This window comes from Garra rufa, chromosome 5, assembly GCF_049309525.1.
Source record: "Garra rufa chromosome 5, GarRuf1.0, whole genome shotgun sequence".
In the NCBI taxonomy this organism is placed as follows: Eukaryota; Metazoa; Chordata; class Actinopteri; order Cypriniformes; family Cyprinidae; genus Garra; species Garra rufa.
In genome coordinates, this window is record NC_133365.1 from 29467034 (window position 1) to 29494947 (window position 27914).

The 27914-nt window shown below is 36.8% G+C and overlaps 2 protein-coding genes across 2 annotated transcripts in view; one reads left to right on the forward strand and one right to left on the reverse strand.

The window, feature by feature from the left end:
• The window catches only part of ophn1 (oligophrenin 1), a 52978-nt gene extending 39954 nt beyond the window's left edge, over positions 1-13024 (forward strand). The window contains exons 22-24 of the mRNA XM_073839667.1: positions 6457-6507; positions 11622-11661; positions 11746-13024. Of these exons, the coding sequence (XP_073695768.1) occupies positions 6457-6507; positions 11622-11661; positions 11746-11757 (103 nt within the window). The 3' untranslated portion in view covers positions 11758-13024. The remainder of the gene's footprint in view (positions 1-6456; positions 6508-11621; positions 11662-11745) is intronic.
• A 349-nt stretch (positions 13025-13373) lies between these two features.
• ar (androgen receptor) overlaps positions 13374-27914 on the reverse strand; it is a 77456-nt gene continuing 62915 nt past the window's right edge. Inside the window, exons 3-7 of the mRNA XM_073839668.1 lie at positions 27071-27349; positions 23602-23746; positions 22819-22949; positions 20665-20816; positions 13374-19115 (exon numbers count right to left, since the gene is read on the reverse strand). Coding sequence (XP_073695769.1) covers positions 18957-19115; positions 20665-20816; positions 22819-22949; positions 23602-23746; positions 27071-27349 — 866 coding nt within the window. The 3' untranslated portion in view covers positions 13374-18956. The remainder of the gene's footprint in view (positions 19116-20664; positions 20817-22818; positions 22950-23601; positions 23747-27070; positions 27350-27914) is intronic.

Below are 27914 nucleotides of genomic sequence, written 5' to 3' on the forward strand. Positions count from 1 at the left end.
ACCAAGGAGGACACCACTTCTCCAGATAAGGCACACAAAAGCCCGCTTGGTAGTGATGCGCGGATGGCGGTTATATCCGCGGGCGCTGCGGATAATCCGCGGGTCGGGTGGGTCGGGTAATAAAAAAATGCATTCTGATTATTTGCGGGTGGGTCGTGGGTGGATGAGATAAATCAATAATGATGCAAATATTAACTACATTTTCTAAAACTTGAACGTGTTTTAAATATGTTTTTCATCAGGCAGAGACGATTTCATTTGTGTGCGTGTGTGTGTTTGCCTGTTCTAAGTTTTTGGTGACAGAAACGTTGACATTCCATATAAAGTTTGAAGGGAGTTATGCCTGTGCTAATGCTATTGAGCACGGTAATGCAGCGGTGTAGTGCATTGGTCGCTTTGCGTTTACCCACGTCTCTGATGCGCATCATTCAGAAGTGTCCTGCATTAGCCAAAATCATGACAGTCCAACACATGAATAGCTAATTCAGTCGCATGTTAATAAATTGAAATATTCCCTAAAAACACCCAGTAAAGACAGTGATGTGGTCAGGACCGTGGCGCCGGCTTCTTTTGAAATATATTTGACGATTTTGCCTGATGCGTCCATGCTGCCTGTTCATTCTTACGCGAAAGCATGTCAGGCTAGGCGCGCAGTGGTAGGCTATAATTATTATTGATTACTTATTTGAATCAGTAGATTATAATGAAAACAATACCTTAAAAATGAAAAGAAGCAGATTTTTACGGTCAGACCTTTCTTAAACTGGTGAACCCCTGTAAACTTCAGTCCAAGCATGCGTTCAAATACTAAGTTCAGAGCGGCTCTAATAGAGAGAAAACCCGACCGATTTCGTCAGAGATTGCGGAGAGTCGCATCCAGATGTCAGTTAATGTTATTCTTTTCTGCATGGATTTGGCTTAAAATCATGAGTGATAAACGTATAAGTGTGCAGCGATTTGCAGATCAGCTGAATCAATCTGCTGTTAACATGAACCATCAATTTATCATTTCATCATGCAAAACTAAGAATTACAATAAGTGTAATATGACGATCGGGTGCGGGTCGGGTGCGGTTATCTAAATCAGAGAAAAATATAGGTGCGGGTGGGTGGCGGGCGGATAATTTATTTGAAGCTGCGGATTCGGGTGACGATTGAGCCCATCCGCGCATCTCTACCGCTTGGCCTTTGCAAATGCTCATCTGGACAAAGAAGAAGATTCTGGTCTTCTGTTTTATGGTCAGATGAAACAAAAATTGAATTGTTTGGCCACAATGATGTAGCCTTCATTTGGCGTAAAAAAGGAGAAGCCTTCAACCCTAAGAACACCACCCTCTCTGTCAAACATGGTGGTGGGAACCTAATGTTTTGGGGGGTTTTTTCAGCCGGTGGACCAGGGAACCTAATCACAGTAAACGGCACCATGAAAAAGGAGCAATACATCAAAATTCTCAACAACATCAGGCAGTCTGCAGATAAACTTGGCCTTGGGCACCAGTGGACATTTCAGCACGACAACGACCCAAAACACAGCAAAAGTGGTGAAGAAATGGTTGGCAGACAAAAAATATTAATGTTTTGCGGTGGCCCAGCCAGAGTCCTGACTTAAATCCAATTGAGAATCTGTGGAGGGAGCTAAAGACCAGGGTGATGGCAAGGAGACCCTCCAACCTGAAAGAGTTGGAGCTCATCGTTAAAGATGAATGGGCAAAAATACCAGTGGAGACATGCAAAAAGCTGGTCAGCGATTATAGAAAGTGTTTGATTGCTGTAATAGCCAATAAAGGCTTTTCTGTTGATTATTGAGAAGGGTATGAATAATTTTGGACATGCCACTTTTTGTTCAAATGTAAATAAAAGATGAGTAATAATATTTTCCTCAATGATGCCTCTTGTACATCGTCTTATCTTCTGGGAGACGTCTGTGTCATTTCTAATTAAAAAAAGTAACTTTAAGTCAGAATTTGCCAGGGGTATGAATAATTTCGGGCTTGACTGTATATAACCATTGATGTTTTATTGAAAAGAAGACCATGTTCTTGTTTTTTTTTTATGAGAAGTAGCTTCATTTAGTTTTAATATACAGGCATGTTGCGTGTCACAGCAGTTAAATCTGTGTCTATCATGATAAAACCTTAATATCAAACCTATAATGAGTTTGGTAATTTTAGAGAAATTCTTAATAAATGCGTTACACTGTAAATAAATTCCATTCTATTTCAGTCGACTAAAACTAGACTAAAACTAAAACAATTCAGGTGACTAAAATATGACAAACTAAATGTTATTTTAGTCAAAAGACTATGACTAAGACTAAATCAAAATGTGCTGTCAAAATGAACACTGCTGCCAGTTTACCGTTTGAACCGGTATATTGCCAGGCACTACTCTCTACATGGTTATTAATTATTATTTTATCCATTTAAATACATTTTGGCTGTTTGTTTAATAATCACACATTTTATATTGCAGTTTTGATTGCAATTAATTTTGCAGCCCTATATTGCAGTACCTTTCTATATTTTGCACCGTCCATACTTCCTTCTGTTTTGATGAATATGTCCAGTTCCTGCTGATGAAGAGCAAGCCCTACATGATGGTACTTCAGTACTTTAGCATATGGATGGTGTTTTTTGGTGGCGTGGGCAGATATACTGTAGATTTGTGCCACCCGGATTGTTTTAGGCTGACCAAGATCTGATCATTTCCCACATTGCAGCTGGATCAGTGTTAAGCAATTTGCCAAACTCCTGACATGCTTTCACATGATTCTTTTTGAGGAATTGCTCCTTGCTGCCACCCTCCCCATACAGGCCAGTGTTTTACAGGAGTATTGCAATGGTTGGCTGGTGCGTGTTTACCCTGTTGTCAACCAGTGAGCGCTGTAGATCCTGCGGAGTGATTGTTGGCCTCTCTGTACTCCTCTTGGAAGTTTCCTGGTTCACACAGTTTTGAGGGATGACCTTTTCTAGGTAGCGTCCGGGTGGCGTAATAGTCCAACCAATCCAACAGACGGTGCTCACTGGGAAATAGTTTTATAAGTTTTTCCAAAATGTATGCATTTGTTTTACTTTAATTCAGACTCAGGAATGCTCTTAACTTGTCATTTTCACAGCAGTCCTTAAGAATCACAGCTAGAATAATGATCCCTCAACTCTGGTGTTTTAATCTAGAAAATGCCACAGTTATTTTTAATGGTTTACAGGTTAAAGTTAATTTGACTGCATTTGTGTCCTCATTAACAGAATTGTTTTCCACTTGTGTAACTAAACAAAGGGATTCAATTCCTATTCAAACTATTTGTTTTTAACAACAAATTCTTTTTAAAGGGTTAGTTCACCCAAAACCGAAAATTCTGTCATTAATACTTACCCTGATGTCGTTCCAAACCCATAAAACCTGTAAGACCTTCGTTCATCTTCGGAACACAAATTAAGATATTTTTTTATGAAATCTAAGGCCCAGAAAGGTACTAAAAACATTGACAAAATAGTCCATGTGACGTTAGTGGTTCAATTGTCAATTGTTCATCAAATTCCATTGATTTCACATGGACTACTTTATCAATGTCCTTACTACCTTTCTGAGCCTTGAACGTTGTAGGACCCTTGCTGTCTATGCAGGGTCAGAAAGCTCTCAGATATTATCAAAAATATCTTAATTTGTGTTCCATAGATGAACGAAGGTCTTACGGGTTTGGAACGACATGAGGGTGAGTAATTAATGACAGAATTTTCAGTTTTGGGTGAACTATCCCTTTAAGAAAAAAAACACTTTAAATTTCTTGACAGTCACGTTAAATTAACGTTGACTTTCAGTGCTTGGAAATACAAATATCCCATAGAGCTCAGTTTCACTGCAGGATTTGCAGGCATTGAGTAAACTGAGGGAGTTAGTGAAGTTTCTGAATCCCTTTGCAAGCCACTGTAAATATGCTACATACAGCAGGCTTTATCTGTATCGACTGCTAATCTTCAATCAAGTATAAGTTTCAGCTTGCCATATCCTCATAATTACCATTCTATGAGCAGGAGCAGGGAGCAGTAATCTAAGACCAACTCTGGGTCTGAGAAAACATGTGGGTGTGCTGGCCACAGTGTCAAACAGTCTCATGTGTCTTATCTCAGAAAGGCTTCAATCAAATTTCTTCCGAAAACACACATACACTCAAGCATACTGGCTTTCTCATTCTTGTGGCAGACCACAGGATGAGTTGAGCTTTTTTTAGTTGTTTTTTTGGTATAGTCTCTAAATTTTTTCTCGAGGAAAACGAGGCGTGTGTCCTTGTTTTGCTTATTCGTGAGGGCCAAATTTCTGCAAGAAAATACTGCAGAATATTGAAAAATGTTAATGAACTACATGTAGGAAGGTTGTTTATAATAATCAAACAATTACACAAAAATAATAATGTCTTAATTATTTACTTAATTAAAATCTTAAGAAGTGCAGTAATTATACGTCTAAAGGGGATCTTCTTAAGTGTAAACACAGCAGTGTTACTCATCAACAGAATTACTAAATAATTTTAAAATAGTCTATGAAAAATATGATAATAAAACAGCACTCACAATTTCAGAAGAGGAAAACTGTAAAAAACAGGGTTGCATAATCAAATCAATATGTTCAGAATTGAGCCGAAGGATGCTAAATTGAACTGCTGCCGAGTTAATTAACTCACTCAAGAACATATACAATAGTTTTAACATAATTTCATAAATATCACCTGCACAGATAATGAATAATATAAGTCTATAAGTCATTGCTGAAACAACATGCTGTGCATAATGCTGTTCCCTACAATATGAGTCTTTGAAGCATGACTTTCATAACACAGTAACTTCTAGTGAAGTCAATACTTCAATACTATTTCAAGACCTCAGTGTGAAATACTTTTTCAAGACCATCAGAGCCCATGAACCGTGACACTCAGATTTTTTAATGCGTACATTACCAATCAAAAATGTTTTTTAAAGTCTCTTCTGCTCACCAAGCCTGCATTTATTTGATCCAAAGTACAGCAAAAACAGTAACATTTTGAAATATTTTTACTATTTAAATCAACCTCCGATTTTTTTTAATGCAATTACCAGTCAAAAGTTTTTGAACAGTAAGATTTTTAATGTTTTTTTTTTTTTTAAAGTATCTTCTGCTCAACAAGCCTGCATTTATTTGATCCAAAGTACAGCAAAAACAGTAACATTTTTTTAAATAGTTTTACTATTTAAATCAACTGCTTTCTATTTGAATATATTTTAAAATGTAATTTATTCTTGTGATTTCAAAGCTGAATTTTTATCATCATTACTCCAGTCACATAATCCTTCAAAAATCATTCTAATATTCTGATTTGCTGGTCAAAAAACATTTATTATTATTATGCTGAATTTTCTTTGATGAATAGAAAATTCCAAAGAACAGCATTTATCAGAAATAGAAATCTTTTGTAACATTATAACTGTCTTTATCATCGCTTTTGATAGCAAAAAGTTGAATGGTATAGTGTATAATGTTACAAAAGCTTTTTATTTCAGATACATGCTGATCTTTGGATCTTTCTATTCATCAAAGAATCCTAAAAAAAAAAAAAAATCAACTGTTTTAAATATTGATAATAATAAATGTTTCTTGAACATCAAATCAGCATATTAGAACGATTTCTGAAGCATCATGTGACACTGAAGACTGGAGTAATTATGCTGAAAATTTAGTTTTGATCACAGGAATAAATTACATTTTAAAATATATTCAAATTGAAACCAGTTATTTTAAATAGTAAAAACATTTTAATGTTTTTGCTGTACTTTGGATCAAATAAATGCAGGCTTGGAGAGTAGATTAAACTTCTTAAAAAAAACATAAAAAAAATCTTACTGTTAAAAAACATTTGACTGGTAGTGTATGTAAATTAATATACGTTTAAAAACAAAATCTGAAAATGTTTTACCACTTAAAACTATTTATTTTTATAGACTAACATTGCAGAGTAAAGCAGAATATGGCCTGACAAAGTAAAATGCATGACTAAAAACAAAAACAGCACAAATGAGTTCTGCTTATTAGTGTGTGCTTCTGTATTTGTGTTCTGTCAGATAACCTCATATTGTCCTTAAGAGGAACAACAGCTTCAAACGATATAAATGCACACATGCTGAGATTCAGTGCGAATGTCAGTATGTAAATGAGAACCGGCAACCGGCAACATTTCCACATTTGGGATATAAGATTCCAACTTCAGCCTCAGAAAAGACTTCAGCAGCATTTTCTGGTTACTGCAATCTGATGAAGCATGTTTGCAATATGCTTCACGCTTGCATGCAAACAACATGAACACAATGTGAAAAATATGGACAAAACGGTTCTATTCAGTCTTGTCTAATTTACAACAATCCTTATAGATCATTTCTGTACATGATCAGTGATGTATTGATGTATTCTTCTTTCTCTCTTTCTTTATAGCGTTGCCTCCAAAACCAAATTTTTTGAGAACGCTTCCAGGCAGATGGGGAGGTACGTACGTGTGTATGTGAGGGCATGTGCTGGCTCACGAGTGTGTGTGTGTGTGTGTGTGTGTGTGTGTGTGTGTGTGTGTGTGAACCTTTCATTGTTTCCAGCAGCTGCCTAACCTCACTTAGAGCGGAGCCAGTAAAACTCAATGCACTTTTGATGTGGTGCTTTTGAATAAAGTTGTATTTAATACAAGACCACATGCTGAAAGTCCTTGCGTTACAGACCAAATAAAAAAAAAACGGACTAGACATACATCCGATCAGTTGTTTACGGTGTGTTCACACGGGGCGTAAGCGTCAACGCTTAACGGAAGGCGTGGCTGACGTTTATGGTCATAGCAGCGTCAGCCAATGAAATGCTGCTCTTGAACAGGATGAACGTGATTGGCTGCCGCCTGGCCACTGTATTTGCATAGAGCGATCTGATTGGCTGACGCGGCGCTTCACTGGCGTTGCTCGCGGCAGAAGTTGAAAATTTCTCAACTTCTGCCGCGAGCAAAGCTAGTGAAGCGCCGCCGACGGATCCACAATTCTTTTCGGCAACGCTTGACGTCACCCATTCAAAGTCAATGGGAAGCGTTGACGCTTACGCCCCGTGTGAACACACCGTAAGTCCTGCACGGTGCTTTAGTTTAAACCTTTCAAATAGAAGGGTACTGTAGAGCAGGTAATTCAATCTACGCCTGGGAAAAGGGTAACATGCACACGCTCTTAAAACACACACGCTCAGATTTGCACCTACAGGCACGGTAGCCTTATTTGAACCCTTTGGCTTTAAGGAATAGCTCATTCGAAAATAATTCTGTCATCGTTTAATCAATTCCAATGTTGTTTCAAGCTCACTCTTTCGGTCATAGAACACAACGAGAGAAATTTGGAAGAATAACACGGTTACTGATTTCCAAGCAAATTCCAATGAATCCAAGCTTCAAAAAGGATGTTAAACCATAAAACTGTCATAAAATTGGTTCGTATGACTCATGTGCTACTGTATTTTCCAAGTCTGCTTCGTCATACAATAGCTTTGTGTGAGGAACAGTCTGTTCTCGCTCAACGTCCGGTTCATGAGCAAATCGTTTTTTTAGGCTGAAGTTTTTCAGGGAATTGGTCTGAATCAGTATTCTGAATTTGAATCAGTGATCTCAGTGATGAGTTTGACTCCCAGGGAATACATGAATTAAGTCAAAAGTATATTTTGAATTCAGTACAAGTCAACTTGGATAAAAGTATCTAACAAATGCGTAATTATAAATGTGAATACTTTACTCCCAAATCAGGCTGATTCAGTCCAATTCAATCATTCACACAGCGGTTAACAGCTCATTGGAGATTATCAGTAAATAATGACTTCATGTGTCTTAATTTGGAATATTGTGCGTGAGTTGTTTGAACCATTGTAAGGTTTTTTTGGTACTTTTGGAGCCTGACTTTCACTGGTCATAAATTAGAGCAATTTAATGGCACTTTTATGGTGTTTTTGTTCGTTTAGATGCCTGAAATCTTCAGTGCTCAGTCATTTTTACTGCATGAAGACGATCAACATTGTTCACATTTCTCCATTTATGTTCCACAGAAAATAGAGAGTCATACAATTGAGTAAAATGATGACAGGATTTTTATATCTGGGTGAATTGAAAGGAATAGTTTCAGCCAAAACGAAAATTCTCGGCGGAACGTAAAAGATGATCTTTTGAGAAATGTCTCGGTATTTGTTTTTTCACACAATGGAAGTCAATGGTAACCAAAAACAACATTGTTCAAAATATCTTTTTTTATGTTCCACAAAAGGAAGTCAGTCATATAGGTTTGAAACGACATGAGGGTGAGTAACTGATGACAGACTTTTCATTTTTGGCTGAACTATTCCTTTCAGCACAAGGGTTCAAATAAGGCCACATTGCCTGTAAAATGTTCCTAGACATAGACAGGAAAGTACAGATACGTTTTTGCCGTCAGTAGCAAGCTACTGCTGAGATATTAAGTTGTGTGTGTGTAATCTAAAATCAGCATGAGCTGATCTTTTACCAAATTCTGAATTATGAAGTATGAGATGATGAGCAGCTTGGCTGTCTGTTCGAGTTTTGGAGGATTCTCTTCACCGCTCGTGGCTGCTGTCCAAGCTTTCGCACACACGGGTGTAGTTCAAGTTCAAGGCCTTTCACAATGCTAGAACACATCCCTGAGGGAACTCTCAGAGGATACTAAGATAAAACATTTGACCAATGCAAAGCATCAAAGTTGACAAAAATGAATGTCTGTAATGGAGCACCACACACCCCTCTCATTTCACGAGCTTGTGCACAGTGCTCGCTACGCAGGTGCCCATATTTCATGCGCATAAAATCTAATGTACCGTTGACACTTTAAAGGAAGAATTCAGCCAAAAATGAAAATTCTGTCATCATTTTCTCATCGTTCCAGACCTGTACGCCGCTGTTTTCATTGGAATATAAAGGGAGAATTTTGGGGATTCCTCATTTTAATCCTCACTTAAATTTACCTTTTAACAATAGAAATTTAAATTTAGGTTTAATTGACCCTTCGCAAAGACGCACCCCCCTTTTTACTGTTGCTACAGTTAAAGTCAAAAGTTTACATACACCTTGCAGAATCTGCAAAATGTTAATTATTTTACCAAAATAAGAGGAATCATACAAAATGCATGTTATTTTTTATTTAGTCTCTATCTAAATAAGATATTTCACATACAAATGTTTAACTATAGTCCACAAGAGAAAATAATAGTTTATTTTTTTTTTTAAATGACCCCGTTCAAAAGTTTACATACGCTTAATTCTTAATACTGTGTTGTTACCTCAGTGATCCACAGCTGTTTTTTTTTTTTGTGACAGTTGTTCATGAGTACCTTGTTTGTCCAGTTAAACTGCCTGCTGTTTTTCAGAAAAATCCTTCAGGTCCCACAAATTCTTTTGCTTTTCAGTATTTTTGTGTATTTGAACCCTTTCCAACAATAACTGTATGATTTTTAGGTCCATCTTTTCACACTGAGGACAACTGAGGGACTCATATGCAACTATTACAGAGGGTTCAAACAGTCACTGATGCTCCGGAAGAAAAAAATGATGCAGGGGGTGAAAACTTTCGAACAGAATGAACGTGTACGTTTTTCTTATTTTGCCTAAATATCAGATTTTTTTAATTCAGTACTGCCCTTCAGAAGCTACAGAAAAGACTTACATGTTTCCCAGAAAACAAAATAAGTTAAATTTACCCTGATCTTCAAATTCAAAACGTTTTCACCCCCAGCTCTTAATGCATCGTGTTTCCTTCTGAAGCATCAGTGAGCTTTTGAACCTTCTGAAATAGTTGCATATGAGTCTCTCAGTTGTCCTCAGTGTGAAAAGATGGATCTCAAACTTATACAGTCATTGTTGGAAAGGGTTCAAATACACATTTCTAATTTTTATTTAGTTTAAGTTTTTTATGTAGTATTTATATTTCACTTTATTTCAATTAACAAAAATGTTTTTAGTAGTTTCAGTTTTAGTTAACAATAAAATCTTGTTGACCATGTGTTGTGACAAAACTTTTGACGCCAATATCGATTTGACTTTGTGGAGCAAAGAGGACACTGACAATGTGCTGACAGACAAGATAGAGCAGGTTACTTTTGGTACAAAAACAAGGTCTCAGCTTTCAAAGTTTGTCCTTTTTTATTATTTAAACAATAAATACCGATTTGCGGCTGTTTAAGGTGTCATGTCAGATTAATGAGACATCTCAGTTTAAGCAGCACGTGAACCGATCATTTCTTTCTCTTTACTAGTTATAGCACAAAATAAACATAAAAGAACATCAGAAGGTGTCTTGTTTCAACTGCGAAAAGACGTCAATACTGACCATTTTTCGAATTTGAGTCCACCGACGTTAATCCACTCTTCTGTCTAGTATATTTGCCTGACAAAAATGGCATTGTGATTGGTCAGATCGCCTGTCAATCAACCTCCCTGCGAAGGGTCAGTTAAATAAGTTTTAGTTCAATTTTAGTTTTTATTTATTTCTAGTTAATAATTTTAGTGCTTCAACAAACTTATTTCAGTTAGTTGGCATGGTAGGATTTGTTTTTGTTTAGTTTCAGTTTTATTTTTAAATTAATTTCAATTCAACTTTTGATACTTTTAGTTTATAATAAAAATCCTGTTGACAATGTCTCGTAATGAAACTTTATAATGTCAAAACGGCATTATATTGATTTGTGATGTGTACGTTATATACAGTAGAAATGTTTGGTGCTTTTAGGACCTTTTTGGAGCCTTTTGTGCTGGCAAAGTGAGCCTGATCTCACAACAAAAAAAATGCACCTGTGGGAACGTTTTCACAAGACGCAAAATACATACTGCCATGTATGTTTTGTGAGATATTCAATGTGAAATGTCCACTAAGTGGTGCTAAAAGAGTGTTATTTTTTTTTTCCCAGAGCAGATGAATGTACATATAGTATGTTTTATGTGGCATTGGTTTTGTAAAGACAATATTCCAAGATAGCGACAACAGACTCCCGCCCACTATGAGCTTCAAAAACTCTCTTTAGAAATCTACAGGTGACGTCACGGACACTACGTCCATATTTTTTACAGTCTATGGTAAAAACACAATCACAAGCATGCCGTTTTAGCTTGTTTTTCGCTTTCTCATCTTTCAGCTCTTTTATCATGAGTCATGTTTTTCACGGGATTCGTACCCAAGGATTCCACATCCTAAGTCTAATTCCGTGCCGGCTGAGCTACCTAGCAAGCTTGTTACATCCGGAAAGCGAAACATATGGAGCTGTAATCATAACTGCGTAGGAAAACAATTACAAGCGCTCACTGTTCTACCGCCTTTAGTGTTTATTTCTGTTGGAAACTACAGTGTATTTCGCATCTTGTGAAAAAGTTCCCACAGGTACGTTTTCGTCATGAGATCAGGTTGGGGAAAACAGTCTTAAACAATTACATTATTACAAATTTTCCACGGAAAAAAAAAAAAAAAAAAAAATGGGTTTGGAACAACACGAGTGTAACTAATGACTACATTTCCCATATTGAGTGAACTATCCCTTTAAGTTGGCATAAAAATAATAATTTTATTTACTTACTGTTTTGTGTCCTGCAGCTCCTCTGCGAATGCCGCACCTGCAGCTTCTAGAGATGAGGTATGGCATGTTCATTCTTATTTTTGTTATCATAAGGTAGCATATAATGTAAATGTTCATTATGTTACTTGTTTGTCTTTGCAGAACACTAAATAGGAACTCCTACACTTTGTGGATTGATGTCTTGAGGACCAATTAACGCACGTCAGTGGTCATGAGACTTGTGTGCACAGCCTGGCATCTAGTCATGGGTTTGGGAGATAAATTATTAACACCCTCTGACTTTTTTTTTTCTCTTTGTGAATGAATCGAAAAGGGTACTGTTTTTTTTTTTTTTTTTTTTTTTGTGATATGCTGCCAATTTCTGCACTTGCTTACTTTGCTGTAAAACTAATTCTTTGATTCTTGCTCGGATCAAAGAACAAAAAGAAAGCATTGAATCTTTTTCTCCACTAAACATTTTGACCTTCCTGCGCACAACCGAGAGAACTCCCTCCTGCTCTCTCTCGCTCATTGTGTCTTTCAGTATCTCCCCTTTTCTGTGACCTACTTAAGAGACCGATAAGACTTTTTACGGTTTTACGGTCTCACTCTACAGATGCACTACAGACTTCACTTTACAAGGTGGTACAGCCCAGATGTATTACATAATATTCCGAATCAACACTAATCAGTATTTAAATACGCAGAAGCTGAACATGCTTCTATTAATTATGTTATTATCTCAGTAATTAGTAACTGGAAGAAGATGAATGACCTGGGTGCTGGTTCTCAATGTTTCTGACAAGCAGAGTAGTTACTGTAATTGCAAAGCGTTTCTCCTTTTATCTGCTGGGACACGCTAGTGGTGCTCCTACAAAAAAAAAAAAAAAATTCCGAAAAGGGATCGAGGAACTTTCGTTACTTCAACTAGTTCACAAAGCAAAGTATGCTTCAATAAGCTTTTCTCTCTTGCCTTTTAGTCTCTTTTTAAATTATCAATCGACTTTACTGATATAGAGAGATCAGTTACAGTATTGAGCTGAACCAGACTTTTAAGTCTCAAACTTTGACTGAAACATGAGCCTTTATCAGTTTCTTCGGTCAGGGTGAATCTTGAATGTGAAAACTAAAGGTTTGAAGTCTCATTCTCACTTTCACATAACTCTAAATGTGGAAATAAGAAAAAAAGAATAGAGGTCAGTATGTTTTTGCTAGTTCCAATGCAATAGGGATGAAATTTTAGGTCACTTTATGCGGGTTTGGCATCGCATTCCTATGTAATATTGTTATTATAAAGCTCCAAATTTCCAGTTGATGTTTTATGTATTTCTTTGTAAATATTTTGTTGTTTCTTAAGATGTTCGTCAAGCTCTTAATACCTAACAGTCACTAAACCTTGTTTTTTTGTTTGAATGTACTGCTGCAAGTAAATGCAACTTTATTAAAAAAAAAAAAAAAAAAAATGATAAAGTGTGTTTGTTTTTTCTTACGAATGTAAGCCGTAGGTGAAAGTGCAGCGAGGCGACCCAGAGTAGAAATAAATCTATACAATGAAATGGCCTTGTGATAATAATCAATAAATGATTGGGAGGAAAGCAGACCTCTGGATTCCAGTTAAATTAAAACAGCTGTGCAGTCGTCAAAATCCAAAGTGCAAGAAAGTCACGGCCTAAAGAGGTTAGACAAGTTTCCACCGCAGAAATGCTTCTCGTGCCCAGTCGCTTTCGCATGTTATTGTTTAGGTTCGCCCGATTCAGGGTGTGTCTGCCGAAGAAGCTGCAGAGAAACGCTTTCAAGATTTTGTAAAGTTTTTTATTGAATTGAAAGCGGTAAAACACAAACAAACCCAATTTACACAGGCTCTACACAACAGGTATCAGAGAAGCGATTTTCCATAGAAGTAGAAATCAGTTGGCAAACTGCTCGAAAGAAAACGTCAGTTAACAACTGTCAATACAACACTACATAGCAGTACAAAATAATCGGCGAAAAGCGTGCATGCACAGACACACACACACCCACTCACACAACTGCTGTAAAAAAAGACTATAAAGTTACAAAGATTTAAGTAACAAACATCGTTTAAGAAGCCAGAGTCTCATCTTCTAGTCATATAAAGCCAAACTATCTAGCTCCTCCAGTTCTGCATATGGAAAAGCGAAAAATATCCCATAACACCAGGAAAAGACAGGAATTATTCACACAAGAGAAAAAAGCTGTAAAAAAGCATTCGCTAATGATTAGTCGTGTAATTGCTCGTATCAGCCAGCGAAGAGAGTTAAAAAACCAAGTCATTGTCACATACATGGGAGTTGTATATGGTTTACAAAGCCGAAACAGGACATAAATAGATAAACAGCTCCGCCTGCAAACGATTCATATGGTTTCATTAAACCAGTGTGTTTGGCTCTCAGTTTAACATACAACTTTAGGTCAAGATATTACACACATTAGAAAGTTACTTTCCTCATTGCTGGGGAAAATATATCAGTGAGATTTTTTTGTATCTTCTCCCTTTTGTACTGAAAGACCCATTTATAACCACAGGAAGCATCCTGGTGACATGCAGACTGTTATTAAGACTCTAGGTTCTCTTGTTCGTGTGAGAGCAGAAACATTGGAAGGATCCAAGCAAACTTTTTTTTTGTCATCATCACAGACCAAATTCAATATTTTGCAAAAGACACCAAAAATGTCCTTATTGCTTTCTTCTCCTTTTTTTGTACCTACAAGGGCGGCGAAGCAGAGGCTGCTAACAGATTTACAAGAGCGCATATAAACATACACATATGCTTTTGCTATTGGTTGACCACACCGCACACAGTAACAGTAAATCCTAAGACTTTAATTGAAAACCAACACGCAAACGTCTACATCATAGCTCATAAGAGATGTGTTAAGAAAGTCACAAATCAGCGTATGGATCATTCGAGCAGGAGTCGGTTCACGAGCGCAGCGCGAGCCAAACGAGGTGTTACATCTGAGTGTCGCTAACTGACATATTACAGGCTTTCCATTGTAAACAGAATATTATAAGACAGTGAGAGAGCGAGTCTCTCGCAAAGTCGAGTATGAATGAAATACATCGGTGTTTTTACATGCAAGGGCCCCCCCACTCTGAAAGTCCGCCGGCTACCGAACGACTTTGTGATCAGACTTTTTGTCTTCGGCTCCGTCCTAAAGCGCTGCGTCTTTGTGGTGAAAGTCATGAGCTCTTTTTTGGCAGGGTAAAAGTGCAGTTTGGAGTTCTGCAAATTCTAATGAGTGCTTTCGGGCCGTCTAAATGGGTAAACACCTGCGTGTAATTGCGCGGTGCTCGGTGCTGTCAGCGCAGAGGAGCTGTCTCTGACAGCCTTTCTCTGCCTGGCACATTTAAACCGTCAACATGCTCCGCGGCGACAAGAGCTCGAGCAGCTAAACCACATCTCGTCGTTTTAACTCGGCGGAAAACTCCGTGCTCTGCCGAAAGTACACCCCAGGTCACCCCAGGCCTGACAAAGACAACACAGCGGCGCGATTTTGGGGCTCTTTAAAGAGTAATCTACATACATAACGCTGCAGGCATTATTCAATCATTTAGAAACGGAGAGCGTGCGGAGGAAAAAACGTTGACACGACGTCTAGAAAATACACGCTGCACCGGAGTATGAGGAAAGCGAGTAAAGATGTTCCTTTCTGACAGATAAATAGAGAATGCTTTAATTGAAGCCAAAGCGGAGTAAAAAATACATATATGCCTTGTTTTTTGTCTTTCGTCTCGTTTAAAGCGATAGTTCACCCAAAAAGGATAATCTGTCATCATTAACTCACCCTCATGTTGTTCCAAACCTGTAAGATGAAGATCCACCTTTTTCCCGAGTAACCGATGAGCACCGCCATGTTGGATTCTAATTTCCTTTTGGGTGCTCTCGTGTTCTGGTCTCCATAGTTATCACTTTTAAAACTTGGTTAAAAAAATAGACTTAAGTAATTAAACTGAAACCTTTTCAGTAAAACTAAATATAAAAACATGCTTAGGGAATAAGCTAGTACTTGTTTTGAATACCAGCAAATCTGTCCGTGTCCCTGTATGCCTTGCATAAATTATGACAAAAAACACAAGCATGCATGGCTTGCAAGTTAAAATACTGTTTGTGAAATTATAAAATATCGTGTGCTCTTATAATTTTGTGGACAAAATCCCTCAAACTTCGCCCTGACCAGGAGCTGTATGTAAGACAAGTGCCCTCATCTGTTTTCAATGAAACTAACCTGCGTCGCTTCATTAAAACCCCTTTCAAACCATTTTCATATGAGTAACGTTATATTATGTGCTCGGAAATTATTTTGAGTTTATCTGACTAGAAACACGAGAGATCGAAAATTTAAAGGAGTAGTTCACTTTCAGAACAAAAATGTACAGATAACGTACTCTCCCCCTTGTCATCCAAGATGTTTATGTCTTTCTTTCTTCAGTTGTAAGGAAATTATGTTTTTTGAGGAAAACATTTCAGGATTTCTCTCCATAAAATGGACTTCTATGGTGCCCCCGAGTTTGAACTTCCAAAATGCAGCTTCAAACGGCTCTAAACAATCACAGGCGAGGAAAGAAGGGTCTTATCTAGCAAAACGATGGGTTAATTTCTAAAAAAAATTTTACATTCATATACTTTTAAACCTCAAATGCTCGTCTTGTCTAGCTCGGCAAGATGAGCGTTTGAGATTAAAAAATATATAAGTTGTAAATGTTTTTAGAAAATAACCGATCGTTTCACTAGGTAAGACCCTTCTTTCCTCGCATGTGATCGTTTAGAGCCCTTTGAAGCTGCATTTTGGAAGTTCAAACTCGGGGTCACCTTAGAAGTCCATTATATGGAGTGAAATCGTGAAATGTTTTCCTCAAATAAACACCATTTCCTTACGACTGAAGAAAGAAAGACATGAACATCTTGGATGACAAGGGGGTGAGTACATTATCTGTAAATTTTTGTTCTGAAAGTGAACTACTCCTTTAAGCATCTTTCCAGTCGGGCAAGACTTCCGCGTTCCGGAAAAAGGTGGATTGAACACTGAATGGACCCTTTTCACAAGATGTTTCAATGGTCATCATTATCATAAATCCTTGAAAGTTTTTCATATTTAGATTTTTTTTAAATGTATGTATATTTTATAACACTATACTCGGTTTTATATCACCTTTTCATCAAGTTACAAAAAAAAATGTTCTTGCTTATGCTAGGGTGTTTCTAATGCCGCGTCTATGCGAGGGAAGGTAAATTTGACATCGTTCTCTCTTCTGTCTCTCTCAATTTTTTCCTTTGATTGAAAGTCGTGAAAACACAGTTTTTTTTTTCCTATTTGAGCAAATGGGAATGCAAAAAATATATATTTGTGGTACTCTTCTATTCACTGCTCTCGGATTTTACCCAACTATGACGACTTCCGCTATGAGAAACCCGGAAATGTAAAAAAGGTCCATAAGATATCAAGAATGTTGGCCGCCAAACAGCTTAAACTGTTCAGTTACTAACATTCAAAAAAAAAAAAAGAAAAAAAAGAAGAAATTGGAACAACTTGAGGTGGGTAAATGACACTTCATTTTTGGGTGAGCTATCTTGTTAACACTCTCGTGAATAAAGAAGAGAGCTTTAGCACCACTTGTCTTTGATTTGCGACAGTTGATGGTGATTAAGATATTTGGTACGAGTTTTTGATAAAATAACAGTACTGTCCCATGTTAGCACATACGCATAGCTCTTTTTTATGTGTGTGTTTTTTTTTTTTTTTTTTAAAGCTGTGCACCATTTGAAGCATGTTTTGGTATTCTAAAAGTGCTCGTTAAAAGAGTGTGTTAAGCATGTGATTATTTATTGCTAGCACGGAAAAATACAAATCCCTCGGTGGCGCTTACTATAAAGTAAAGAGAAGAAACTGTACTGTAAAACTATTGACTACATCCATACATTAGCACACAGAAAGGTTGAAAAGAACCACGCTTAACTTTTACATATATATACAAGAACATTACCTTGCCAAATCTTCCATTAAGGACAGAGAAAGAGAGAGAGAGAGAGTAACTTCATAAGAGCCTTATGGGAAACAATCCCGTTTCCTAACAATATCCATTTAGCTTACTGGAAATGCAGTTTGGTTTGTTTGAATATCTAGGGCTTTAGCATGCAGTTATTTGTTTGTTGTTTTGTTGATGGATTGATATGAAGACAGCATGCATAGATTTATATATATATATATATATATGTGTGTGTATATATTTGAAGATCTTCTATGCTGACCCAAGCACTGCTGTATTTATGTTCTATGTACAAACTGTCAACAATATACCCTAAAACCTGCACTTAAATATCCAGATTGCAAAAGAGGGCACCGAGCCCTGTCTTAACAAAAGTCTGCTGTCTGGAGGAGGCAACTCTTGATAACTGTGAGATGTTTTTTTTGTTTTTTTGTTTTTTGTGCTGTCCTTTCGTTCTTAGTGGCGAAACCCAACTGTGATAGATTTCCAGTTAAATGAAAAAGTCACAAATTGTCTGATCCCAAATGAATGATGCCTTTTAAAAAGCTTTTATAAAGAGCCTCCACATTTCATAAGAAATGAATGAAGCACTTGTTTTACAATCAATAAACTAATAAAGCAGGGAAGAGACTGATAGCCAACCTGCTGTACTGAATTCCATACTGTTGAAATACTACTGTACTGTATTTAGTAGTGTGTTGTTCTAACTAAGAAGAGTTCAAGTCACAAGCGATTCTGTCACGGTTTTGTCACGTTCGAATGTATTCCTCTATGCATGCTGCTTTGCTTTGTCCTGGTCTCTCAAGTCACGGACAATAAATGAAATCTTTTTATCCTGCGATGCATAGAGATTAGAGACAGGGTCACAGACTCTGATAGAGATCTGCGTAATGTCCTTTTTTTTCTTTTTGATTAAGGGCTCAGATGAAACGTCAGTGTGATATTTTTTCCCCAACCTGTCCACCAGGCAACGTGCTGTAACTCTTGAAGGATAACTGCTGGTCGAAAGAAAGAACAAAACCTGCTTCACACCATGCTGTCAGTTTGAGAAAATGAGCTCAAATGATCTCTGAGGAGAAGATAGACAACTGTAATGATGTAATGGTCCCGCTACTTTTCAGGGCCATTTTTCAAAAGGAGAGAGAGACGAGACTGATATAGAAAGGGAGGGAGAGAGGAGGAGAAATTCTAAACGAAAATAAAAAAAAATCTGTAGCGTTCAGTCCCATCACTCGATTCGAGTCCAGATTAAAAGCATCGCAGGCTGGTTTAGGCTGGATCAAACTGGATTAGGCCAAACTGACTGGCTCACGTGGCCTGGGTGGGGTTGGGTATGGATCAGTGGTTCAGGGGTGTAGTCTTGTCATTTGTGAAACAGGATTGGTTTAGACAGGCCGGCGAGGATCTTTGGCACCTGGACCGAGATTATTTCTGCAATCATTTCGGGAAAGCTGACCTTTGTGGGCAGAGACCGAGCTTGGACAAAGAGGTCAAAGGTGAACTGGTGCAACTTCTGAACAATCTGGGTGAGGAAGAGAATGAGAGAGAGAGAACGAGGGGAAGGGAGAGATAAGAATAAGCAAATTGACATCTTGCAAAAATGAAAGGGTTGAGAAAATCATGTTTAAAATAACAGGAAAAATCCACTAAGAATGAATTGTGAATAAGATTCATCGCAGTCAGAGTGATGCAGCAGACCACCACAATCTGGCATACTAAACTGCGATTGTATAGCTTTCACCTGAACTGGCTCTTTAAAATGCTGAAAGTGTGCTTGATAGCATATATTTCTGGTCGTAACGATCTTCTCTATAATTTGATGAATTCTTGCTGCCATGATCAACAAAAAATGTACACAAAAGTCTTGCTTAGAAAATTCCTTTTCCTGTCTAATTTACTCAAATGGCAAAAGTGCAACTTTAGGTAAATTAGGCATTACAGTAGCTTGAAGGGTTTAGGATATTTCACCCCAAAATTAAAATTCTGTCATCATTTCACCCTAAAGTTGTTCCAAATCTCTTTTCTTCGACACAAAAGAAGATATTTTGAAGAATGTGGGTAACCAAACAGTTGACGTTAGCCACTGATTTTAACAGTATGAAAAAAAAAAAAAAAAAAACTATGGAAGTCGGTGGCTACCGTGAATTGTCTGGTTACCCAAATTCTTTCAAATATCATCTTATGTGTTCAGCTGAACAAATTAATACAGGTTTGAAACAACTTCAGGGTGGGTAAATCATGACAGCATTTTAATTTTGGAGTGAACCATCCCTTTAAGTCCTAAGGGATGGCTGAACTGATTAAATGTATACCCTGAATGCAACGTATGTCGCTTCGGATCAAAGCATCTGCCAAATGCAAATAGCGCCGAGTGTTGTGAATAAGGTGCATCAATAATGAGCCTAATTTACATAAAATGGTGTGTTTGTGCTGGAAAGCATGACAATGAATTAATTTAAATATAGTGCATGATATTTCAGCGTATTTAGCAGCTGGTTAAACTGGATTGCAAATAGTTAATGAATAAAAGGCGTGCATACAAAAGTAGCACAACTTTTTAGCGAATTTGCCTGTTTTTGTGTACGGAAATATACATTTCGGTCAAAAGTTTGGGGTTGGTAAGATTTTGTAATGTTTTGAAAGAAGTCATATGATCAAAAATACAGTAAAAACGAAATATTTTTACAATTCAAAAGTAAAGGTTTGTATTTTAATATATTTTAAAATGTAATTTATTCCTGTGATACAAAGCTGAATTTTCAGCAGTCATTATTTTAGTCTTCAGTGTTCATGAAAAATATATGTAGAAAAAAAATGTTGTGCTTTATATTTTTGTGTAAACCAATAAGATATGATTTAAAAAAAGTTAAAAATAACAGAAAGCCTTTATGTGACACATAATGTTCTTTCTCTTTTTCACTTCTTTCAGTGTCTTTACTGTGACTTTTGATCACCTTAATGCATCCTTGCTGAATAAAGTATAGTGTTAATTGATATTACTGACACCATTACTGGTGTCTCTGTGCATGTTTTTTTGTGTATGTGATTGTGTGTGTATGTGTGTTACTAACTGGTTGCAGTGAGTCCATCAGTCGGGTCAGCTGTTGGAAGCGCATGGCGCAGTTGGTCTTCCTGCCATAGTTGATTAAACGATCAAGCTCGTTTATATATGTCAGACGCAGATCATCAAAATACTTCTGACTCTTCAGCCCCTCCACTGGAACTGTAGAGACGGAAATAAAAACTTTCACCTGAACTTGCACACGTACTTGCAAACACTTGAAAAAAGATGATGTTGTCATTAAAATGTTCTGATATTGTGTTGTTGTACTGTGGTAGTGGCTGTTTGTTTTTGTAATACAAATAGTAAATACATTATAAATAGGGTAGAAAGGGACTAAAATTCTTAAAATAATCTAAACACTTTAAGTTTGAAAAAAAAGTCACTTTTTGCTTTTTTAATAAATGCTCCGTCAAAGGAAGTACTTAACCTTCAGGAGGTCAAACTAAATTTCGGGCCCTATGATTTCCGCAATGTGGAACATGTGGACGGAATCGGGTAGTCTAGTCATAAAAATGGTATTTACTGTATAACGCTGAATGTCACAGAATTTTCCAAATTTGGGATAAATAAATCAAAAGTAGGTCAGTAATAGTCACTTCATCAGCATTTTACTGGTTTGAGAAAAACAATAATCAAATCATATACAATCATAGCAAACCGATCAAAATTAAAGGTCAGTTTAACTTGAAGAAACTGTGACAGAAACATACCTAATCTAATGATAGTACTACTACTACTACTACTAAAATTATATTTATAAAATAAAATTATTATTAAAACATTATTTTCTAAAGGAATATTTATCAGAAAAATTATTTACCAGTAAAATATAGTATTAAATACAAATAAAGTAAAACAAGTAAATACAATACAATAAAATAATAATAAATTAATTGATTAGAGATGATTTGGATTATTTAAATTTAATGATATCATTAAAATGAAAAAATAATGGAAAACACAACTGAATTTGAAGGGGAAAAAACTTCTTTTATAGTTCTTTAAAAAAAATGTTATTTTTATAAATCACTGTTAAATTGTGTACATTTCATGATTTCAATTATTTACACATGCTTTTTGAATAATACTTTCTAATTTAGACATTAAGACAGAGTCTACAAAAATTAAAAGTTTCATAAGGCCTATAAATTGTATTTTTTAGCTTAAAAGTATTTTGTGTCATTAATATTTTCTAGCATTAACATTCAATAATATAAAAATAAAATACCAAATTATATCAGAATTAAGCTATTATTCAGCAACGGCTAGTTTATTGGGGGTTAAACTTTTTGTTCATTTATAATTATATTTTTTGTAATTGAGGAAAATCATGCAGTAACAGGGTTGAGCACAAAACACTGCTACATTTAGGGTTTTTGGCTTTTAATAAGTATATAAGTATTTAAGAAATAAGTGATACTGCAATTTATGAATATCAATATGTGACCCTGGACCACAAAACCAGTCATAAGGTTAAATTTTACAAAACTGAGATGTATACATCATATGAAAGCTCGATAAATAAGCTTTCTATTGATGTATGGTTTGTTATGATAGGACAATATTTGGCCGAGATGCATCTATTTGAAAATCTGGAATCTGAGGGTGCAAAAAATCTAAATACTGAGAAAATCACCTTTAAAGTTGTCCAAATTAGGTTCTTAACAATGCATATTACTAATCAAAAATTACATTTTGATATATTTACAGTAGGAATTTTACAAAGAATCATCATGGAACATGATCTTTACTTAATTTCCTAATGATTTTTGGCATAAAAGAAAAATCAAAAATACATGCAATGTATTTTTGGCTATTGCTACAAATATACCCCAGCGACTTAGGACTGGTTTTGTGGTCCAGGGTCACATATATACATTCACAAGATTGTCAAAATTGATTTGATTTGTTGAATACAGTCTAAGGATTTCAAGATGCTGGATATAGACATTTCATGTTAGCTACTTAAAGAACTTGACTCAGTTTTTTATTACACATAAAAAGTTACAAAACACATTTTATATTTCTCACAACAGAAAACAGGAAGTAGGCCGTTAACTATTATTATGATTACTTTTAATCTGTCATTAGGTGTTAGTATCCACAAGTACTTAGGCAGAAAAAGTCTGTCACACACACACAAACACAGCAGTAGACTCACTGATGCTGAAAAGGAGGAGGGCCTTCATGCAGAGGAACTCTTCCTGTGTGACCTGCAGCAGCACAAACTCCTGCGAGAGGTGCTTCATCTGAACGCAGTGCTCGTACATGCTGGAGATATGCATCCTACGACTGACAGATAGGGGGCAGATTAATTGACATACACAGAGAGAAAGAAACAAACAAAGAAACGTCTCACAACAGCCGCTAATTATAAAACACTACCAGTCATCTAATGACTCCCTAATCTCTCACTAAATGAAATGTATTTCATGCCTAAAACACAATTTCTTTCAGCACTAGCGGTATGGGATACGGCCAAGATGCATTTAGGAAGAAAGTTTTCTATTTCAGACATTGGTGAAAAAGGCCATTGAGAGCATGCGAGCCCCCCAAAAAATCCAATCTCTCCTGGGATTGTGTTTGTGACAAAGATCCTCCACACCATAATAAGCCAGCAGTAAATTATAAATGAATCTTGGAAGCATCCACGACGAGACTGTTATTGTGTGCATGAAGCAAAAGATATGTACCTGCCCGAGAGAGAGAGCGAAAGCGAAAGAGAGAGGGGTAGACAGAGAGATGGAACAGGCGCTGAGGAAAAATGAAAGAAAAATGAGTGTGAGGAATGATGGATTAGTACATTTACAAGACAAACAAATGGACAGAAGAAGAAAATGGAATGAGACAGAGAAGGCAACAATGCAGAACTCGGATGGGTGCCGGACACAAAAGAACACAGGCAAATAAGATCGGAGCGGATGAGAAAGAGAATGAGACTGACTCATTGAAGACCAGGTCTGGCGCAAAGTACAGCATCCGTGCATTGGCGTTCTTGTAGGACCTCCAACCCAGAGCAAAGACCATCACTCCCATCCAGGTGTGTTGTATGACTGTCATCTGATCATCCACATGCAGGTTACGGAAACCTGAGAGAGGGAGAGATGGCAGAGATATTTGTGGTTTGTGCTTGCTGGCTGTAGCTTACAGTTTGTCAGCTGCTTTTTAGACCAACTTCATTTATGACTCTATTTCAGCTCCTCTAGCTCATGCCATGAATCAGACTTCACATGACAGTACTTAAAAAAAAAGTATGTCAATCTGAAAGGAGGATTTTCAGTACATTAACCAAACAAAACAGTTTGTTGGAGACTAGACAGCATATGCACCACAGGAAACAAAGGGGAAACATGCAGAATGTTTTGGGATAAACTTGATCTCACTTCCCTCATAGCGCATTCATCACTGGATTCAGTGCAGATTAAAATGCCAGGCCTCACAGTTTTATTAATGCTATCAATAACAGGAAATTGGAGAACTGCAACCAATCACATCAACCTGATTCCATCAACCGATCACACACTTCAAAAAATGGTCTTGTCAAGCCACACCCCTTTCTCTCTGTATCGCCCCTCCCGCTATATTTCTCTCAGTATTTGATGGTTTGCTGTTTGCACATTTACATACGACTGAAGTCTGCCTTTGCTTTTCAAAAAGCCATTTATCAAAGCCATTAGAGTGAAGTAGATTACACAACACCTCTCCAGCCTCTGAACTGGAAATACAAACCATAATTAAATCACTGGGAAAAAAAAAATATCCAAATAATTCTCTACTGATGTTCCGACTTGAATCACCAGGCAGGATACTATTGTGTCAATGAATATTAAGCATGTAACAAATAAAGAAAAAGAAAGATTCATTAAAAATCTAGTTTATTCGAAATGTAGTTTTTGTATTCATGTTGGTTTCGTATGGTTTTTAAAAAATGTTTAATTAATAAACAAAAGTTTAAAAAAAAAATTTCCACCCAAAAAATCAAATTAAAGGGGTCATATGATGATCTCTGCTCTGCCTTTCTGAAACGTCTCGATTTTTACAAAGCTCATTGTTCTTAAAACGAGCTATCCAGTGCGTTGTTCTTGGTTTGAAGAAAAGGGTTTGACGGAAATGTTACACCCCTTACTATAATTTAACGTGACGAGACAAAGACAATAATTTGTTATTTGCATTTGTTAGTGGGGACATAATTACTGCTTATATTGATCTATACTGTCTTTTTATGCATTGGGTTGTGCCACAGGCATGATACTAAGTAAACATAAAACAATGTCTGCATTTGTGATTGTAGAAATGACAAACAAGCACTACTCTACACTGCTTAAAACTCGCATTTGAATAGTCAGTAGCAAATTCTTTAAATGTGAAAATGTACTTACAGGCTGCGAGTCAGAAGACTGTCCTTGCAAAGTTGGAAGGACAGCAAACTCTTCCAGGTTCAGGAAACAGTCCTTAGTATAATGCGCTGCACATACTCGAATATTTAGGTTATACTGTTCTGGAACAGTGATAACCACTGATTTCTAGTCGTGTCCTCTTTTGGAAGGCCAAACAAAGTAGTTTGGCTTTCACAGTGAAACACACAGTGTCTCCACAACATGGCAGCGGCAACAATACTACAGCGAGAATAAAAGTTACGCCTTCTTTCTTTGTGTGTACATTTAGGCAGTGCCATGCAAATCTTCCCACACAGTGACGTAAATTTGTGGGGGCGTGTCTGAATGGCTGAGTCTTTTATAAAGAATATCTCTTTGGGTTTGAGATTTTAATCTTTGTGACTTAACCCTTTCACTGGTGAGTTTTAAATATTCTATCTGACCCCCCAGAGTGAGTTTTTTTTTAAGCGACCGTTGTTTTAGAACGTTTCCCCTTATTGTTTCAATGGACACAATAACACTGTATGATAGATCGCTTTTATTTTGTTTTTACTTTTTTATTCAAAATATTCATGCACTTGCTCACCATGTCATGAACTATCTGATATTCCGATTCACAAATATGTGTGAATTAGTGTGTTTTGTCGTTTAAAACCCTATAGAAATGACCTGGATCGTGATCTATAACGTGAGATGGGTGCCGCCATGTTTCTTCGCACTACCGTTCAGAGAGTCCTGTCAGCCGGATTTACAGCATATAAATTCATCAGTTTCTTCCGAAATACATGCAAGTAAGCGGCTGGTGAACTGGAAGAGGAATAGAGTGAACTTTTTAGTTACTTTACACTATGTTTATGTGATATGAATAAAACACATCAGCAAATTATATTTGAATGGACTGCTATTTGCTGCTTCCATAGACATCTGTATGTATTTTACAAACTCTAAATGTCTTGTTTTACTAGTACTTATGTGTATTTAAATGTCTGAAACCTAAAATAAGCATTTTGTGATTAAAAATACTGCATAGTTGTAATTATATGACAAGCGCAGAGCTCGTCTGTCTCTGGCTCAGCGCAGTTTGAATTTGGCAGTTGCGGGACGTCACCGAACGTTCGAAATCCCAATGTGGGACCGTACTCCCAGAGAAACAGAAATTAGAATCCCATATGTGGGACCGTACCGCTCAACAGGTTAACGGATCTTATATATGCACCAACAGCTTGTTACACTCCAAAGACAAAGAAAAACTTGAAATCGCGTCCTATGACCCCTTTAAATTTGTGTACAATTTTTGTACAATAATAGATACAAAAATGATGACAAAAATCATTGGGATATTAAATAAAGATCATGTTTCATGAAGATATTTTGTAAATGTCTTACCGTAAATATATCAAAACTTAATTGTTGATTAGCAATATTCATTGCTAATTGCTGATTTTCTCAATATGATTTTCTCAAAAATATCCTATCCTATTGTCCTACTAGCTTTCAGATGATGAATAAATCTCCATTTCAAAAAATTGACCCTTATGACAGTTTTTGTGGTCCAGGGTCACAAATATATCAAGTGTTTGGTTGCAACACATTAAATTTGACTAACCTTGTCTTGTAATGAAAAAGTCAAATGTTATGACATAAGAGACTGATTGAGACTGAAAAAAAGAGGTTCCTCTCATTACCTCTCATTTCCTGTTTTATGTTTCTGCTGATTTCTGCATGATTTTGTCCACATGACTGGACAAAAGCTTTTAAATAATAAGCAGTAAAGCAGTGTTGTTGATTTTTGTTTTTAAATAAAAAAATAAAAATATATATATATATATCTACTTTTTGTTAAAACTGTGCTTTTTTTTAAATTATATTTCTATCAAAAATGTTCAGATGAATTCTGATCCAGAAATTAAAAGCATGCTCATCATAGAAGAAGTGTAATCAAATGTGCTATGTTTTTGAGCATCACGTTACAGACCCCTTTATAAAAAGCAAAGCTGCATAACTGCAATAAGTAAAAATTTGACATGCTTCAATTACCTGGAAGTCCTTTGGCCCATTTCACTACCTTGACAAGTTGTCTCTCTCCCAACTCGTTAAGGCTGGTGAGGAGAGCGGATGCCGAGTCAGGCTGAGCGTGATCATGGCCGGCGTTCACCACCTCGGGCTCGATGGCCTCCAGGATGTTCAGGAAGATCAACTGTGAGTGGAACGTCAGGCTGGGCTTGGGCGACAGGCACTGGATTGTCTCTGACGTGCCCTGAGCGGGGCCGACCTCCTCCGGACCTTTCATCTGTCCGATCTTCCTCAGCTTGCGGGCTGTGCGGCAAAAAACCAAAAGCAATATACTGTAATAAACAGAGCGGGAGTACGCCTTTGTAAATTCAACCTGCACAAAAACACATTATTAATCTGGAACACTCCTTTATTTTATCTAGCACATATTATTTAGAAGGCAATAGAGCAGGTGGTCTCTGAATAATGAGGTTGGCATGATCTTATTTCTGCTCTTGAATATCTCTATTATACAACCGAGGATAAAACCTGCAGTGCAACGGCTAGTCTCTCTGCCACATTATCTCCTGCCAGTCAGCACAAAGAAAGATTACTAACCACAAAACACACCTGAGACAACATCCTTTTCCCTCAGCAGTCACTACAACAAAGGACATGGCAGGATTAGCGTAACTGCATTGATATATTTCAGTAACATGAAGCAGAACTACAGTCATTCAAGAATGCAAAACATGCCTCGTTTACCTAATACTTGCGGATGTGCATTCTTTCAGCAGAAACGGCTGCTAACTATGACAAACACGGCAGAGCAAAACCATCTGTATTCCGAGGCTGCTGCTTATAAAGTGAATTAAATGAAGATGTAAAT